The sequence below is a fragment of the Ambystoma mexicanum genome, chromosome 2q, assembly GCF_040938575.1.
Source record: "Ambystoma mexicanum isolate Mex_15411 chromosome 2q, UKY_AmexF1_1, whole genome shotgun sequence".
Lineage (NCBI taxonomy): Eukaryota > Metazoa > Chordata > Amphibia > Caudata > Ambystomatidae > Ambystoma > Ambystoma mexicanum.
Window position 1 is genome coordinate 629373988 of NC_090924.1, and position 19283 is coordinate 629393270.

Below are 19283 nucleotides of genomic sequence, written 5' to 3' on the forward strand. Positions count from 1 at the left end.
CACGCACACGTATTTTTTGTCAGCGTGTCCGTGTTTGTGGGTACCCCTTTGCACGTCATTTGTCCTGGAGGGCCACAGTATAGGGCATTCATCATGGCAGTATATGGGTGCTATTTGTTGGCGCACCTTTTGGCGCACATTTCTTACAGCCGCAGAGACGCTACCTCCTGCTTTCTTGTGGCGGTCGTGTTTGTGCCTGTGCGCTGGTTTGAGCGTGCGCTTTTTTGCCCTATTCTATTCCATGAATACGTGTTGTAGGCGAGCGTGTGGGCGTTCCGCGCACTTGTGCCCTGTACTTCCCCCGTGACGCCCACGTTTTTGCAAGTTGTTCCCCATTCCGAGTGTTACGCCCGTGTTCCGCCTACTTTTGTTGCGTGCGCCGCGCTATGTGCGAATTTCGCTGTGGCCTTTGCGATTTTCGCTGTGACCTGGCGCACGCTGTTAGATGGCCTGTGCGCCAATGTGCGCGGCGCACTTTTTATCGCACATCCGCTGGTTTTCTCGCGCACGGACTTCCATGAATCGACGTGCGCTGCTTTTCGTGCGATTTTCGCACTTGCACTGCGATTTTCGCTATTCCACTGCGATTCGCACGTTTTTGCCCACTTGCGCCGCGCTAATTATTCCATGAATCGGCCTGTGAGTTGGAAAAAAAAAGATGAAGCAAATTAATTTATCGCCAGTTTTGCTGCTTTGATAATAGAGAAGGGAACACACAGATTTAGCCCAATTCTGTGTTATGTAAAAATGTTTAATAAACACATTTATTTTTCTGCTATGCAGCAAAGATAAAGCAAAAAGTATCTGATTAATTTCTGCCACAGCGCAACCATTTTGCTCTAATACAGATTAAGAGAAAGCCTGTTGCGCCATTCTGTATTATATATAAGTGTTTGCCAATTCTTAGCACTGGTGAATATGTTGGATGATCTGGGGCTAGATTAGCAAAACGTTCCCCTTGTGCAAACAAATGGAACAACATCATTTAGCACTCATTTTGTGACTCGAGTTATATCGAATAGAGCAAAAAGATTTTCCCCGTTATTTATTATCTAAACATGTCTGCACAAGAACAAACATGAAGCAGACTATTTTTTTTTGCTGTTTTGCTATCTTTTTTGTGTAACATTAAAAGAAAAGCAAACACATTTCTTTTTATGTTAACAAAGCAAACTAAGGACAAAACAACAGGCCAATTCTTTTTTGCCCTAGTGCAAATGTTTTTTGATAATAGGTAATAAAAAACCTGTATGCTCCGTTTCGCATTATTGAAGCGGCAAAATGGGTGCTCATTTAATTTGCTCAATTTCTTGCACCTTTGAAAATATTAGATAATCTGGTACAGAACTGTTTTGGACTAACATACTTCCTCCACTCTGTTGGTTCATCTAACAGACAGGCCCTTGGTGTAGAATAACAACAATTCCCCTTGCCCTATGATCTTTTTTATCGAGAAAATAATCAAGCACCCTATCAAGGGCTCTACCAAAGTACATGTGCTCATCAGGTGGTTTGGTGGATTTCACTCTGTTTCTTTTTTTGCTTTCTTTGTCCATATCAAGAATTCCAGCAAAACGCTAGTTGTTGGAGTAAAAGCAAGAGCGGACGAGGAGATGCTGAGAGGTGAAATGCAGAGGAGAAACCTTGGCAGCACCACAGAGATGTCCCTGTCGCTGCACCATGATCTAGCTTCTCTAATGGACACAGTGCCATCAGCGGCCCAGGTTAGTTTCCCAGATCATTTCCAAACAGCGGCATTTAGAAGGATTTCTTCCATCTCTGGAGTTCTCGATGAAGATGCCTTGCTGAAAACAACGCATTGGGCCAACATATCCTTAGCCCCATTCCACTCTGCGGGAAAATGCTTCCCTACATCATCACTTTGTGTTTAATGCCTAATTACCTCTTTGCCAAATTCTGAAAATTCTTTCTCACCTAAACACCAGTATGTTGAAACTAAAATATACACATAAATAGCAACAGCTAAAATGTGAAATGAAAACACCAAAAAGAGGAGAAGAGCCAGTGGTGGGAGTAATGGGGGTATTGCAATGGGTACAGAATAGACAGGAAGCCAAGGAGAGAAAACGCGAAAAGGAAGATGAAACACTGTAAACGGATGAGCACTATAGAAAGGGAGCGCAAGAAGCAAAGAGGCGACTGAAAAGTGGCGTACAAAGCTAGGAGAAAGAAGCAAAAGAAAGGCTGTGAAAATAATGGAGTGCCACGGCCCTCCACCATAAAATTAGGCACAGCACATAAGACCAAAAGAAAACAGACAATGCAAATTAGGTCGAAATAGGGGAACCAATCATTTAAATTGCTAGATGTAAGTAACTCCCAGTTGCGAATTTGCTCTTAGAATAAATATATTTCACACTGCCCGCTGCTCATTTGTATTTTGGGAGTGCGAAAAACTAACATTCCACCTTGCCTTCTTGTGTGTTTGTTGGCCAATGGGCAAAACACCCCGTTATGCTAGCAGCAATGAAGGCCATGTTGATTTAAACATTTATTTTTTAATGCATCTACTTGTTTTATGATTCCCTGGCGTCGGGGGTTTAAGCCACCAAGGCATTAAGGTCATAGTAGTGTGCATTAAGCGAGCAATGCATTATGCTGGGGATAGTGCATGTGAAAGCATCTTGGATTGCCCTACATAATGCTAATATAGGCGCACCGTGTATTCACCATGTGCACGCTGTGTCCCTCGTATGTCTATGTAGTCAGCGGAGAACAGCTTGCACATTTCATTCGTCTTTCAGCTGCATTCACAATAGAGTGAATGGGCCTCATTAGACCCTGGCGGCCCAGGTATTACGGTACTGGTAAGCATGCCGGTACCGCAGTTCCCAGACCGCCATACTACGTGTTGTGGTCACGGGTGCCTGGCAGGCAGACCGGCACCCGCGAGCACAGCACGTCGGATGCACTGGCAGCACTCTTAATGCGCCAGTGCATCCGACGTCCCCATCCCCATTCGGCCCTATGGGGCCGCCGAACGCGGCATGGCCCGGTTCTTGCCCATTCGTGGTTGCTGGAAAAAATGCAACTCCAATTTACCGGCAAGGCTACCGCCAGAGTTGTAATGAAGCCCAATGTCTTGGTCTCTGGTTGGTACACATGGTGCATTTTAATATGTCAAGGTGCTTTCTTAGGTGCTACCTGCCACGCCCAGGCCTCCTCTCAGGCAAAAGGCAATGAACGGATTCTGTCAGAATGTGCTGCTTCCCCAAGTTAAGCACAATCTCACATGTTAAGCATTTGTTTCAGAGATCTGTGTGTATCTCGCAGGCTTGAACCCTGGCAGATCCCATTCAGTCATTCATCCTCCAAATGTCGATGCTTTTGAGGAGCTGGAGAAATCTGGCAGGAAGGTTTACCAAATAATAATAAACAAACAAACAAGGTGCATGTAAATCATGATTTCCTCATCTCTTTAAAATATGATGCCACATCTTTATGCAGACCAAATACTGGACCCAGTGTCCTGCATGCCCAATCCTTGCAGTCAGGTGACCTCTTATCAAACATAAGTGCCTCTTTGCTAGTCCTTATATAGTAGACGCCAGAGAGTTCCGCTGGACGTTACAGAAAATCAGAATAGATGCATAACTGCAGTGATTTCACAGATTGAATTTCAATTTAAATTTTTTATTTTCACCCCTCAAAAGTAAGTCACAGGAGACTCATCAAATGGTACATATCAACCTTAACTTCTGAACAATTAATGCAGCTTAGCAAATAAATAATCCGAATTAACAGGTCAACAAAATCTCAACAATAATAAACATAAAATAAAGGAAAACTAAAGGAAAAAAGGAGAAATTAAAAGGAACAAAAATTAAATAAACATGAAATAGTTAAATAGTTAAGCGCACGGTTATCTACATTGGTTACATAGTGAAGACATTAACCATATGTGTCAAGAAATAATCCCCAAATATCTGTAAATTTGTCAGTGTTCCCCAACTGCTTATAAATTGCCCTCTCATATGTGGATTTCAAAGGTTTCCGATTAAGTCGAGTCAATTTAATCGAGTCGACAAAATAAAGACAGACCCTTGAGTATGTGTGTATGGGGTTTGGGGGTACGGGAGTAGATGTGTGGTGGATGAGTGTGGCACCTGTGTGGGTTAGGGAGGGGGGGGACGAGGCAGCCCCATAACAAAAATAAACATGTTGACAATAGGTCAATCAAATTGCATCGACAGAAAATGTAGACTTTTGAAAAGCAGTCTATGTAACCACGTGCAATTCCAAGTAACGACAGAGAGTAGCCAACCTTGCAACGGCATATTTGCAACCTTTTGTCATAGCCTCTTCCTGTTGCAACTGCAGCAGATGCTCTTGGCTTTGTCCACTGTCCTGGGCACTCACAGTAATGACCCATTAAGCAGATCCGTGCCCAACATGCCGCCACCAGCATGCAATTTTAATGCATTGCCCAACCACGCGCCAAATACATTCTAGATACAAAGATAAGTTATAATGTCCTTGTTTGTTCTATTGTTTTAACAGTATGTTTTTCATTTAAAATTTTAGGTCACTTGCAGCGGAGAGGCCACTTCCAACCAACTCTCTGGTCACTGCAGTGGGGACTTTTCAAGGAAGCCATTTGAGGTACATGCTTCATTTACAAAGCTCTATCACCAACACTGTACAGACATAAGGCTGAACTATAGCCGGGAAAGTGTGCGTGTCCAGGGGTGTCATGGTAACAAAAATGGATACGAGATCACTGGCGTGATCTCAAACTCGTTCACACATCTTACTCACCTTAACTTCCCAAGGCACGTAGAAGCTAAAGCAGTCATTAAGAAAAGAATGGAAAAACACATGGCCACATTCAACCTCACCGTCGACAACTGCGATGCATATACTGAGCTAGATGCGTCCACCACACCGCATTTGAAGTGGAATGGGTTTGTGTTGTGTGCACCCGCGGGGGGTGCTAGCGGGAAGCATGTAGCCAAGTCAAAGGGGGTAGTCAGATTAGGCCAGCGTGACTTTGAAGCAAACATCCGTGCATCTTACAACAGACTAGCTATTGGGCTTACCATGAAAACAAAATTCAAGGATTCCTATGTGGCAAACTTAAAGTGGCAGCATGAGTTCAGAAGTGCACACAAACGGAAAAACAGAAGGTTTGCTTTGACATTATGGGGGGAGGCAAAGAGAAATCTTATCGTCGGTACAATGTTGATAGAAAAAAATGCAAATTACTTCAATGCTACTGGTGCCCTCTTGCAACTCAACAGTAGAGTAGGAGTGAAAAGTACCTTTGATCACAAGTGGGAACATCTGGGAAAAATGTCTGTGCCAGAGAGTATGCAGATGGATGGACTCATGGAGTTGAGTAAGAATTCCATAGGGTCTAGTTTAAATGTGGTGGCAGATGGCAAGCCAGTGAAAGTGGAACTGATTACTTCCTGGGGCAAGAAAATTGAACTGAAAATATTGCTTAGTCATGCAATCCCACAGTGGAAGCACGCTGGGATATCCACGAATAACCAGTTCCATGGCATCGCCCTCCTGGGGAACAGGCTAGAGCTGAGCACGGAGTTCATGAACGGAGCCTGCAATGTGTCTGGACTGGGAAACCTTGGAGGGAAGCCGCACTTGAAGTGGAACCTTGTCCTTCACAACCACTGTCCAAGCTTGAAGGTAGAAGGGAACATGCCTTGTCCTCAAAGGAGAACAAACATGTTTCACAGTTACAATTTCTCCTGTCTGGTCTGTGTACAGCATGCCACTCACACTAATGCACAAGGCTATGCAGCGCTGCATAATTACATACTAACACTTCTATTGAATCCTCAATGAGAATATTACTAATGGTTAAAAATTGGTGCATATAAAACATTTGTTAAGCCCTTATACTTTGCAAATAATCATTTGAAGTGACCATCTTGTATACATTTATATTTTTCTTCAACCTTTTCACACACTCTCACTTTTTTCATGCCGCAAAACAAGTAATCACCAGCTGTTGTTTCATTGCCCCAGTGTGAAGCAGGGCAAGGGTACTACTGGTCAATTACTGGCAGCCAGCTTCAGCAAGTGAGAGTCAGGTTCAGTATAAGCAGTGTTGCATGATACCATATAGACAGATTTTTCAGGTCAGCATCTTTCACTCAAGGTGTAGTACAATACGTCCTAAAAGATTCTGCTACGTTCCCATGATCAGTCTGGATCATACGCTTCCCAGTGAGAGATGCCGCCATCTTGGGAGTGTCCTGTCTCCTCAAAGTCATTTTCTCTTGTAGATACTTTGTTACTGTGAGGTAGATCTGATCTTTAATACCTTGCTGATACACACCGGCAGTGTCATGACGGGCTTGATGTCAAGGTTGTCCCAAGTGTCAAGGCATAAGGTCCTCCAAACCTCAAGGAAAAGCCCAGACAATCTATGGAATTACACCACAAAATTCACTGTCCAGATATCTCCCAATCAATGCCAAATCTATTGCGATTCTGCAGCCCAGTGTCAGGAGTATTCTTCCAGCTCAACATGATTAGTGACTTAGCTCCATGGATGAGTGCCTGAAACATTTTTAGGTTTCCCCAATTGGCCCATGTCTAAGGGTTAAGTATGGCATCAGCCGCATCAACAGATGTGTCAGTGAACCTAAGAGCAAAGGTCGTATCTGTGATCATCATACATCATACAAAATCTGCTAGTGTGAACCTTTGCTCAGGCATCAGTGAAAAGCATTGTGATGCATTTCCAGACATGTCTGTCTCCATGTTTAAGGCCACTTTTGTTTTTTGCTAGGGAACTGAGGGTCCTTGTCTTTATTCCAAGGGAAAATGTGTTCACTTGAAGGCTTTGCAAGTCACCCAAGTGTCAATTTGTGTATTAAGCTGAGCAGGTCACTAGTGTTAAACCTGCAGGGAATATTATGTTCGCTGCTTCCCCCATCCATGAAATTTCCAGTGAGCCTCTTGTGGCAGTCCAGCCTACAAATGCAATCTTCTGTGTGGGAGATTGTGCACTGCAGAGCTCATTAGGATTCAGCAGCCCAAATCCTAAATCTTTCTCTTCACAATGGTTTCAAAAGTCTCTATTTTAGACCGAAGAGTAGTTTGTTGCACAGCAACATTGCAATTCCTATCCCAAGATGCAGTAAAAACAGAGACTGATCTCATTCTTTCATCTGCCCAAGGATAAACTACAACACATAGGGCCTCATTACGACCCAGGCGGTAAGTTACCGCCTGGGCCGTGACTTTACCACCATGGCGTAAACTATGTTTACGCCATGGTGGTTGGCGGACTTACCGCCCCATTCCGACCTTGGCGGGGCGGTAAGTCCCCAATCCCCATTTACCCTTCCCCATTCCCATTTTTGCCCCATAGGGCATAATGGGAGTGGGGAAGGCGTTAATTACGCCACCGTAAATTACGGTGGCGTAATTAACTCCATGGTCCCTTAGCGCCATGGATTTTAACACCCGCCAAAAGCGGGTGTTAAAACCTCCATGGCGCTAAGGGACCTCGTAATTGGCGGTAAGGGGTCGGCGCAGCTAACGCTGGCGTAAACCCCTTACCGCCAGGGTCGTAATGAGGCCCATAATATTTTTCACATAATAGGACCATTCCTTCCTGTCATCTCGTACCAGATTACCTTTTGGTCCACACCATAATTGAACAATCAACAAAAAAGAAACTTATCTTTTCTGCATGGCACAGTGCTGTCCCCGAAGTCTGTTTTTAATGTTGATGGAATCAGCCGGGACTCAGGTGTATACCCATGAAACCTTCAAGCCAAACTTCTCTCTTCTTCTTCTGAAAACGATCCTTGAGTGGCTAGAACATAGTTGAGTCCTACTCCCTAGCGGTCTTAATAAAAGGCAGTTTTCGAACCTTCAAGAAGATTCTAATTTGACTGACCTCTGACATCACAGCACCTTTATGCCCTCCTGACTTCTTCCACCATCTTGGGATAGGGAAGGTCCTGAGCCCTGCAAGAAAAACTGGTTACGAAATGTTTGACTGCATAGTCAGTACATCATCTGATGTTTGTCGGCAGCAAAGTGTCCTCTTTATAATTGTTTATTTGTACAGTACTTTTAGACAAGTGAAGTGCTTCAAAGTGCATCAAAGCGGGAAGGGAACAAGGGAATACAGTAGTCTTTCTTGGTCTTGAGGTTTCCGAAGGATCTAACAAAAAAGTAACTAGCGTACTAGGCCTGACGGCATTTCTCCTAGTGCAAGTGAATGAAGTGTATCAGGCACAGCCAGATTAGGGATGGGAGACAAAGGGGGGACAAGACAGAACTTACCAGGCCCAGTAAATTCAGGTTGTGCAAGTGTGTGTACAGATGGGAGTGCAAGGGAGGGGGAACAAGTGCGCCCAGTCTAGAAGGGCCTTGGGTTAAGTGCAGAGAGGTTACTCCTCTCATGGAACGTATGCTGGAAGTGCAGTATGCTGTACCTAACTATTGCAGAGGCCTGGAGGCAAGTGCAAAGACTGGCATCTGTGAGGCTCTGGAGGTGAACCAGGCATCCAGTCAGCAAAAGATGAACAGAGAGAGATGGAGGAGTGAAGCTGGAGAGAAAGAGAGAGGAGGTTAGCTTGGTTCTCTTTGGGGTGTATGGGTGACGCAGGTGAGTGGCGTTTCTAAAGAAGATTCTGTGGCCTAAGCACATTGCAAATGGTGAGAATTTGTGAAAAGAGTCATGGAAGCAAAACAACCATTTGCATGGTCAATATAATGTATTTCACATAAGCATATAGTCGGGAGTCTAAAAAGATATATATACAAGTATTTTCCACAGTGATAGTGGGTGCTGCCTCGTCCTTCCCAATACCTTGGGCCTTCCAAGGACATGGACCAACATGTCCTGGGCAGTTAAGATAAATGACCCTCGTCAAAGGATTTCAGATTGTTATGGTTTATTTTCCTGTCGGCAACACCTAACTACAAGGGGTAATATGTAGCTTTACTATAATAAGATCTGCATTTAAATGAAAGAAAATAACCCGGGATCACAAACACATCTTCCATAAAAAACCAGTGCGGGGAGAAGACACAGCCTGGTTATGAATCTTTGGTGTAATGAATGGTAGTAAGTATGCACTGTTTATCAAACTTGGCCTAAACATACATCACCATCGACCACCCAGCACTACGGCCCATAGAATACAGCTGAGTCCCACACAAAATTCGATCCAGCTGTTCACATAACTTGGCTCTCTGACTCTCTGATAATTTGACACAGTACCTGCCCTCACTCCTTCTTTAATATGGTCTGCTGCTAAATACGTAGCCACTCTGTACCTACCTTCTATTTGGCCATGAATTCACACACGCATTTTACCACTCATTCATTACTTTCAATACAGACTACAGTCTCCCGAAGGGCATTCATCCTCACAGTAGTTCAAGGATACACCAATGGTAGCAGGCGCTATACAAATACCACCTAACATAACATAACATAACTCACCAGCTGTGGGAAGCTTACTCAGGTCCAACCTTTCTTCATGGGCTGCTAGTTTTCATTATTTTACATTGCACATAAACCATATCACCTTACCATGCACCCCCATGCCACATTAGCAGAGATAGAGGCATGCAGTTGCAAACATTGTTTGAGAAGTTGCCAAACATTGTTAAAGAAACTTTCTAGGACTAATAGCGAGAGCGAGCTTTCCTAGGGCTAATGCAGTTGAATTCAAAATTTTACAGAAAGGGTATGCAACCTGTGGTTTTACAGGTGTTTCGAACTACAACTCCCATGGTCCCTCACCATTGATTGCGCTGGAAAACATCTAGACTGCCAAAGTTTGCTGACCTTTGTAAGGGATTAAAAACAAGCCTGGGGACTGCAAGATGAGCTATGGGTGATACGTGTGTAACTCTTCTTTTGCCAGCATGCTCCTACGCTATATTATAATCTCATTTTGTCGCTGAGACTCTATGAGGGAATGCAGTTTGTGCATGACTTGCTATTTTGTGCATGATTTGGTATATCATCTGTATTGCTTGGGTATGTCCTCCCTGCTTTCTTGTCTGGTTCTTTAATGCACCCTTTCTTCTTGTGGACTCCTACATTTCTAACCGCACTATTAAGCAAGACCTTTATTAGATGTTGAGTTGAGATTCTGTCTTTTGCGCATGACTACATTTAGTGGTGCTGTTTTTCTTTTTCCTTTAGGCTCTAGCACCATCACGGTTTTCGCTGAACGGATCAATGCTGACCAAAGGTTGCATGGCCAACATCTTTGGACATGTTTCCTCTGATGACGCATTTGCCCATTTGAACCTCAATGCTGAATGTGGTCTCAGAAACCGCATGGAGTTGGGGTTCAGGCATTCCTTCCCACATTTTCAGTCTCTGGGCATTGCCAGAGAGAACAAGGTGAGGATTTCTGCTTCCAAAGAAGACGAGTACAGGGCCTCCCTGAACATCACTCTTGGGAAGTGCAGTTTGAAGGTCAACGGTGAAGCAAGAACAGACAACAATGAAACAGACGCTGCCAACGCCAACTGGATGGCCACATTAAACAATAAGTGCTCAACTCTTGAGGTAACTCACGTGCCAGCATGCGTAAGGTCTTTATATATGTGTTCTTCACTTGTTAAGCCTTTCCTTCTACATTTCCTTATGGTTTATAGTGAAAGGTCCGAATACAAAAGGATTGAATGCAATATTTTCGATTGAAAAGGATCGGAAAAAAAATTCGAATAGATGTTTTTTTTGGGGCAGGGGGGGTCCCCCCTCAAAACCCCTGTTTTTGGGGCAAAAACTAGTATTTTTTCCTATACGAAGGCAACAAAAAAATACATTTAAAAAAAAGGCATTCACATTTTTTTTTTCCCGGTCCTTTTGATTTGAAACTGTTGCAGTTCGAAACAATGTTTGCTATGGAAATATGGAAATGCAAATTTGAATTTTCTTTGTGTTAGCCTTCTGCATTGGACGAGGATGTGTGTGATGTGGCAGCACTTATAATTACAGGGGTTGGCACTTTCAGGGTTTTATTAATATAGCACACTTTTCAACTGTTCTGTCTTCTACCAGCCTGCAACATCACTTTGCCAGTGTCACAATAATTGGAAATTGGGCCATAATTATGAAGCAGCCACATTCTTTTGAGAGTTGGCATTTTGTGCCCATTTCCAGTGGCTTGGTAAAATGCACACAACTTTCGTTGAAGTTCTGCAATGACATATAGTTGAAAACAATCCAAAGCGGGATATATTGAGTTCAACCCCGCACACTCTAAATTGATCATAGGAGAGTGGCTGTCTAGCCAGGAAGTGAAGATGTGACTAGTTCACATCGTAGGTTGATTGCCCCAGTAACCGCTAGTTAGTAAAGACAATCCTTGATTCAGCCCAGGTGATCCAGCTATAGACAGCATTTTGCATAGTCAGTTCTCCAGAAACCAATGAAATGCTCATAAATATCCCTTCACACAGAAATAGGAAATTATGGTGTCATTGTTGCAAATATCTTTCCTACTGGCGTGTATTGGGTGTGTTGCTTCATTATTTTCACCTATTTCTTATTGAAAGTGTGGTTTGTTCCCTTGATGGTGTTCACCAGATAAGGGGGTTCTTCTCCAAGATCCCCATCCCCATGTGGAGAATTTTCCATATCTCAATCCCCACAACAGAAAGTGTTCTTCCTTACGCATTCCATTGTTATTAAGGAAAAAGTCAATATGAAAAGATGGAGGATTCCAACGTTTGTTACCCCTGAAGTGCATGTTTTGAGGTACATTACTGTATTAGGTCAGTGTAAGTACCAGTGCATGGGGAAGGCTGCAACACCTATCAGGCACCTAGAACTCTGGCACATAATTATACTTTGAGGAAAACACGGCCTTGGGCATCTACTCAAACCATGGCATCTGGCTGCTCAGAGAAGTGTCAAACTATAACACAGAGTTTAGGCATGTCTAAATGTGAAAAGAATGCACACAATGCCACATCCGCGATGTTAACCACCAGGGTCGGACTGGGGCAAAGAATTGCCTGTCAGGGTCTGGCTTGACTGAATTCCACAGGAGCTGATGCTGGCCCCACAGACCCTCACTAGGAGTTCACCTCTCAACCCTTAAATATAAGCTGAGCTGAAAACCCCAAGAAAGGGAAAGGGGAATTTGGAGAAAATAACAATGGAGACACTGCAGCCCTGCAACCGCCTGGTAGGCTCTGGTATCTGTGGTAAACAAATACACCAGGTTACTTATATGATAAGAAAAACCTCTTTTCTAAAATTATTCTAAATAAACTCTAAACTCTTTACCTCTTAAACCTCAGTAAAAGACTTAGAGGCTAATATTCTGTGTGGAATATCTTGTAAATATATCTTGTGTAGTGCATATAGTTCAAGCCACTCAAGTCTCTCTAGAATTCTAAAGTGATGGCCTTTGCAAACACCTTTTCAGGACTAGATATTCTTCTTGCTTCAAAGTTTCTTTAACCTTATGTAGTTTTCAATGCTTTCATAAATTGCAGTCTTTCTCTGAAGTATTGAAGTCCATTTGCATAAATTACATTAAAAAAAATATTCTTTAACTTCCTGGAATACTGCTTTCCTTATGCGTGTGAATTGTTTCTTTATTTACACAAAGAACGTATAGTTTCTTCCTCAAATAGCGTGTGCGATAAACACGTGAAAATCAGAAGATGTGAAGAATTGTCCTCGCGTTTAAAATACACACGCAATTCTTTACAAACTTGCGCGCGTGAAAAAATACGTAAACGCGATAATAAATAACACGCGCTGGTTAAAATGGACTTGCGCTCTATCGCCACCGAACTCACGCGGAGAAACGAAACTTATTTCACGTAAAACACGTAAAACAGTTCACGCGTTTAAAACAACTCGCGCTTCACCAAAATGGACTCGCGCTCTATCGCAAACCAACACGCGCTTTCTCATGAAACGTCATTCACGTAAAAATGCACACGCGCTAAAATTCACTCGCGCTATTCTTTTGGGCACGCGCTCTATCGCAAAACAACACGCGCTTTCTCATGAAACGTCTTTCACGTTAAAAATGTACATGCGCTAAAATTCGCTCGCTCAATTTATTTGGACACGCGCTCTTTCACTCTGGATACCCACGCGCTTTCAAAAACACGTAAACAACAACTTGCAAGCTCGCCCACACATTAAACAGTCTTTAAGAACATTACATGCAGTTAATTAACTTTAAACTCCTACGCATTATCTTCAAGCTTGTCTTCCTTATAATAACTTTTACTGTAAATGTCTCCTTTTCTCAAATGACTTTGAAATTTGTTAACTCTTTAAGTTTTCTTCTAAAGAAAATGAAAGTTCACTGTGACAATCTTAAAATCTTTAAAGGAACGATCCCACCTGATGACTTCTTGCTCAAACTGGATCAGCAAACGATATTCTTACTTCTTTGGTAGATCTTCTGAGCTCTGAAAAGGCCTTACTTAAGGAGCTTAACTAATGTACAACCAGCCACTGAATTTCTCTGGATGAAAGGCAGTTTAGAATCTTGCTCACCTCCCAAGAATCAAACCCATTGTCCTCTCCACCAATCAGGCAAACCAAACATATCATTGTTCCTTTAACCAATCAGATTAAGTTTCTTTCGCTCCATCTTGACTTGGGCAAGCACAATGTTAATTCTATGAACAAACTCTTCCTGTTACTAACCCAGCCAGTTCTGAAAGCACAACTAACCCAGCCAGCTCTGAATGCACAATGTTAATCTTGTTACTCTTCCTGTTACTAACCCAGCCAGTCCTGACATTGCCTTGGGCACCAATGAAAAAGTGGCCCACAGTTGCAAATGGCAATTCATTCCTTTTGTGACAGACTGTTTGAGTAGTACGCAAAAAGTTTTTGTTAATTTTGAATTCCCTTGTAACATTTGGGAAAGATCCGGAAATTAATGAGGGTAGGACACATTTTTAGGCTTTTCTCCAAATCCAGTCTCCGATTCAATGCAGTCAAATTTAAATTCTCTAGAACATAATATCACCAACATGAATCTTCACTAAATGTGGCAGAGGGTAACAATGTATCCCAAAATGGTGTGATTTATAGAAAAGGTGAATTTGTTTCAGCCATTCCTACTCCTCGTTCATGAAATCCAGTTTACGATTGGTTAAATATTATATAGTTTCATACGGTAAAATAAATATTTAAACAAAAACAACAGGTTCTAGAGATGTTGAACATTGACTAAACATGCTTTAGCACAAGTGTGGCACCCTGACACAAGGCTGCTCGATGTGGCTACTCTAACATCCGCACTATAGTTCAGCGCTGACCTGGTGAAAAATAGCTAGAAAATTCTAAACATACACTGCTTCTGCCACTCCCCTTTTAAAACATGTGAACACAGACAGACAAATGGGATGGTGAGATTGAGCACCGCATGGTCCTGACCCAGAGAACTATTGGGAAAAATATGTTGACTGTACAGGGGTTGGGAGTTGTTGTTTTCTGACATGTACCCCAGAGGAATATGCATCGCAAGGAGGCAACCTACGTTATGTTATTAAAGAATGGGTACCAAAGACTGATTTTGACATGATGATAGAAGCAGGTAAGGTAGTTCATGAATTAACTAAATGGGGGAATGTTTGAATGCAGGTGCAGTGCCCAAAATGCAGAAGTTCTATTAGCATGGAGAGTTGGTCATTTTTAGTGTTAGTGCATCTGTCATTTGCTTAGTGTTTCAGGTCATCTTCAAATGGGATGTAGTTCTGCTTTCTTTTTAGAGAACAGTAGGCTACCAAGCACATGGTGGAACAATGGGCAGCAAATACATTGTTACTGGTTTCTATTAGCATAAGGACCTCTTGCCAAAATAGCCAGGGTTCTTCCATTTTGAACTAGTCCTCATCCGATGGTGTAGATGTGCGTTATATAGGGCACTAGGCCGCAGTTCTGACCTTATGACTTTCCATTCAATTAAATTGTATTCCTGCTTCCCTCAATGAGTGTTTAGCATGCCAATGTCCGTGGCGGAGGTGTGAGGTGCAGCACACATACTAGTTATTGTTGCAAGGCTTAGCTGTTCCCAGGAAGCTTTTAGTGAAATGTAGAATAACAGTTTGTGTTTTTTCTGATAGATAAAATGCAATTGTTGCAAAAGACATATTTTGGTGAGAATGGAGCTTTAGGGGAATGCATTGCCAAAACGTCATGACTAGATCATGATCACGCTGCACGCCTAGGGGGCATTGGGACAACTGGGTCTGCAAGAGGATGGCTTGGCAGCACAAATAAATACGATAACTTAATATCCAAGGAGTAGAGTCTCAGTTACGTTTCTATGAAGCCACCTGGTTCCCAAGAGATAGCCGCAAGAATGTTTGCTAGAGATAGCAACATGCTTCAAAACGTGAGTTGCAAAAAGTGTTGCACAAGTAAACCACTACAAGGTCTGAGAACGGCCTGGGATTGCCAAATTGACTGAACTCATGGGAGAGGATATTGCTGCGTCTAATTTGTTGGCCTCACTGTTCACACCTCCTACATGATTGGGTAATTTCGGCGGGACTGCACATCAAACGTTCCATGAACTTGTCTTGTCCAATGAGGAAATACTATTTTAGTGAAGGTTACATGTATAACTTGGCCAATCAGGATGAAGCATTTTCTGCTGACTGCACAATTAGGTAATTTGTAGGGGGCTGTACTTAAGATGGTCACGGGTAATGGTGAGGAGTCAGACATGGGAGATGTACTCATAGGTGGAATTTTCTCACAAGTCGCCATTTATTAAATAATAAAGGGTGAAACAGATGCCTGACTTCCCCTAACCTAACAAATCAAACTAAAGCAAAATGACCAAGTGTCCAAACAATTTCTGGCCCTCACACCAATACGTACAACAAAACTCATACAGCAATTATATGGCAGTTTCAACTTCATAAGGTAACATATAAATTCAACCATAAAGAAAACAATAATCATTGTTACCAGGGCTGGATCCCCTTCCCCTCAATCAATTCAGGATATTTCAAAAACCAAAGTTCAATTGTAGGAAAGTTCTTTTTACTAGCCAAGTTCCACTGCAAGTATAATACACAGTTATGTTTTATCTAGTATGTCCTTCACTTGGCAAAGTGACTACAAAGGTTTCTTACTCTTAAGACAATTGTTAAAGTTTTCACAACCTTACGCTTGTCGAGCTATGAAGAGTCTCTCTCCATAGATCAAATTGAAAAGTCAATGTAAAAAACATTCCTTTCCTTCATAGACAAGTCACTTTCTATCACATTGCATTTCTTCTTGTAATTGGGATAAGTCATTCAAAAAGGTATGCTTTAGTCAGGATGCTATACAACAGTGCATCAAAACACAGTACTGGAATTGTCACCTCCTTTTCGCCACAACCCTCACAACCTTCTGCCACAGCCACAGTACTTCAAATCCTCTTCTTCCTGATGTATTCGCCGGCCAGGACTAACCATTATCTCTCACTTTCCTGGTGTACTTGCCTGCCAGAATAAAACTCCTACTAATATGATTTGAACTCTGTGGTGAGGCTTGTTCCCAACTTTGCACATCTAACTCCTTAATGGGGAAAGTTGAACCAGCAACAGCTTCTTGGATAAGTCTTTTGACTTGCATCACAATAGGAAAACTTATTTCACAAACATGCTGTACAAAAGCAGGGACGTCATTTCACCAAAATGCCTGGGGTAGCGGAAGTGACATCACATGACCCTTGACCTCTGATGACATCACATAAAGTGATGTCATTTGACCCACCCCAAAGTGACATCATAGGAAGTGATAGAACACGACCGATTACCCCTTGACAAAACAGGAAGTGGCATCACATAGCATTGTTTCTAAGTACACTATGAAAAATATGGTTCCAATATCACTGTAACGTGATATACATTTCTTACAAGAATGAATCACCATATGTATTGGCAGAAAAAAACATGTATAACTGCAACTTGCAAAAAACAAAATACATAATCCGAAATGGATGCTTATTCTACTCTGAATGCTTTTTGGAGGATTTTGTCTGCTTTGTGAATTTGAGGTGTTTCAGAAGAGACTAAATCAGGGACTCACCCCCTGAAGTGTGCCTGAAATAAACATTTAATGAGCCTAGCAATTATTTTTCAGAATTCCAGAAAGACAAATTATTTGTATTCCTATTACTTCTTATTTAGGGTCACTGCTCATAGTGTTACACTTTAAGAAGCCTGAACAAGAAAGCCAGCCACTCTAGAAACAAGGAGGCACATGGCATTGGCCACAGCCCAGGAGCTTCAATTTGTGAGAAAAAAAAAGAAAAAAAAAAGGAAAATATTTTTGTGTAAGGGTAGCAAGGGAGACAGCAGGGGTAGCCAGGGAGACCGTGCGACTCCTAAATGATGTCCCTGTACAAATGGACAATTATTCTCACAATGATTTCTTTGCCATAGGCAATGCAGGTCACAATTCTCTCTGCTTTGATTCTTTTTACAAGGAGGGCTTCTCTCCTGCATTTTGGATTTCTTTCTGCACAACCTACTGGGTGCTGGCAATATAAGGTACAACTTTTTTCCACAGGGTATCTGGTACAATTACTTTCCAATTGCCTTGATGTTGCTTTCACTATACTTTGACTTTTGCAACACTGGTTATAGTGTCCCCTTGTTAGATATCCCTCTTTTGGAAAGTGGAATTCACTGTGTTTGTTTGTTGTCCCCTTTGGGCTTGGGCAATGCAGGTTATTAAATATTTTGATTCAATATCTCCCTTTTGGGGGATTACCTTTGCTTTGCTCAGCTAGCATCCTCTTTTGGCTTGGGCAGTTTAGGTTACAATATTCTCATGTTCGCCTTAGTTTCAAGGTTTGGTAGTCACAAGGTATACTTATGCCAAGCGGCTTATTTTGGAATGCCCCGGGGACACCTCTAATAGGCCAACTCACCGGTATATCCTGACATCTCCATTGGACTCGTTTCTGATTTTTCCCACTTTGGGACCTTTCCCACGTTTGACAGCTCTGGGCATCTTCTATCTTCCCGCGCTGGCTGTCAGTGGAGCACTCCGGTGTGCACAGTTCACCAGAGTGAAAGGCAGGCCGTGGAGAGCTTCCCTCTCCTCTGGGACAACCAGTCTTCACACCACTTCCTACTTCGCGTTCTCTGCATGGGCCTGGACCTCCAACCTCCGCCACTTTCATGCAAAAGGCAATGCGGTGGCTCCATCCTCTGCTACCTCCTGCTGCTGCTTCTTCCACACCTTTCTACTGACCGTCCTGCTCAGGTGTGAGTCATTGGAAAACTAGACTGTTCACTATGGTTTAGTGACTGTGTGTCCCTCTTCCTCGTTTCAGTACTAAGAGGATTATGGGACTTGAAGTCCATGATTTTCTTAGTTGTGTTAAAATCCTTTAATCCACTCTGTTTAAATGTTTTATAGGGTATATTTTTACGGGGAGGTTTTAAAGGAGGTAATGGTCTTCTCTTAGGTTTATCTAGACTTAATGTATGATCATAACTTCTAAAAGTAGTTGAATTATCTCTCTGTTCCCTACATACATCATATTCATATTTACAAAAAGGGATCTCATACTGATCACCTTGAGTAGGCCCGGGAGGGGAGGCCCTACTGTGGTAACATGCCATCACATACTCTGGAATTAAGATCCCCTCCTCAGAGGAGGAGGACAAATACTTCATCTCTCCTGACGGAGTCACCACATTCCCTTGATGGCCTTCTCTTCCCATGTGATCCATCCTCCAACACCACCCCCAGCGTTAGGATCAGGTTGTGGCTGCCTTCCGCTTTCCACATCGGCTGGATTCTGTGATGTTTCCACAGGATTCATCTCATAATGTACTAACCAATAGGACCTATTACATTTATTCTGTGTTTATATTTCTCTATAGGTGGGAGCCAATGGGGAACATGGGATTAACATGTACTTGATATTTGTAATTTATTCTAATTTTGTTGTTTTTTCCCTTTAATACTTTAACTCAATGTGGGAGGATCGAGAGTGTTTCAGATTTCAGTTCCACGGAGCTGACTGACCCTCTGGGACGTAATTTGCATGTGCTAAAAATTGTTCTTCTTGCAAATCGTGCACTCCATTATTGCTTCCTTGGATTGATTCTTTCGATAATTGTTTGGCCCTACCATACATTATACGGCCATTGATGAAAACTGGATTCTGGATGCAGTAGACAAGTCCCCGGCCAATGCTCACTCTTTGGGTATTGAATTAAAAGAGCTTATAGACCATTAGAAGAGGGTAAGAGGCACTCCTTGTCCTTAAGGTCTGATGTTCTTAAAAGGAGATCGAAAGCCACCT

The 19283-nt window shown here is 42.5% G+C and overlaps 1 protein-coding gene across 2 annotated transcripts in view; it reads left to right on the forward strand.

The window, feature by feature from the left end:
- LOC138569646 (uncharacterized) overlaps window positions 1-19283 on the forward strand; it is a 1436407-nt gene that overhangs the window by 853758 nt on the left and 563366 nt on the right. Inside the window, exons 41-43 of one of the 2 annotated variants that reach the window (XM_069647797.1) lie at window positions 1563-1724; window positions 4546-5667; window positions 10169-10540. In XM_069647797.1, coding sequence (XP_069503898.1) covers window positions 1563-1724; window positions 4546-5667; window positions 10169-10540 — 1656 coding nt within the window. The remainder of the gene's footprint in view (window positions 1-1562; window positions 1725-4545; window positions 5668-10168; window positions 10541-19283) is intronic. The other variant, XM_069647798.1, reaches the window with a different exon arrangement.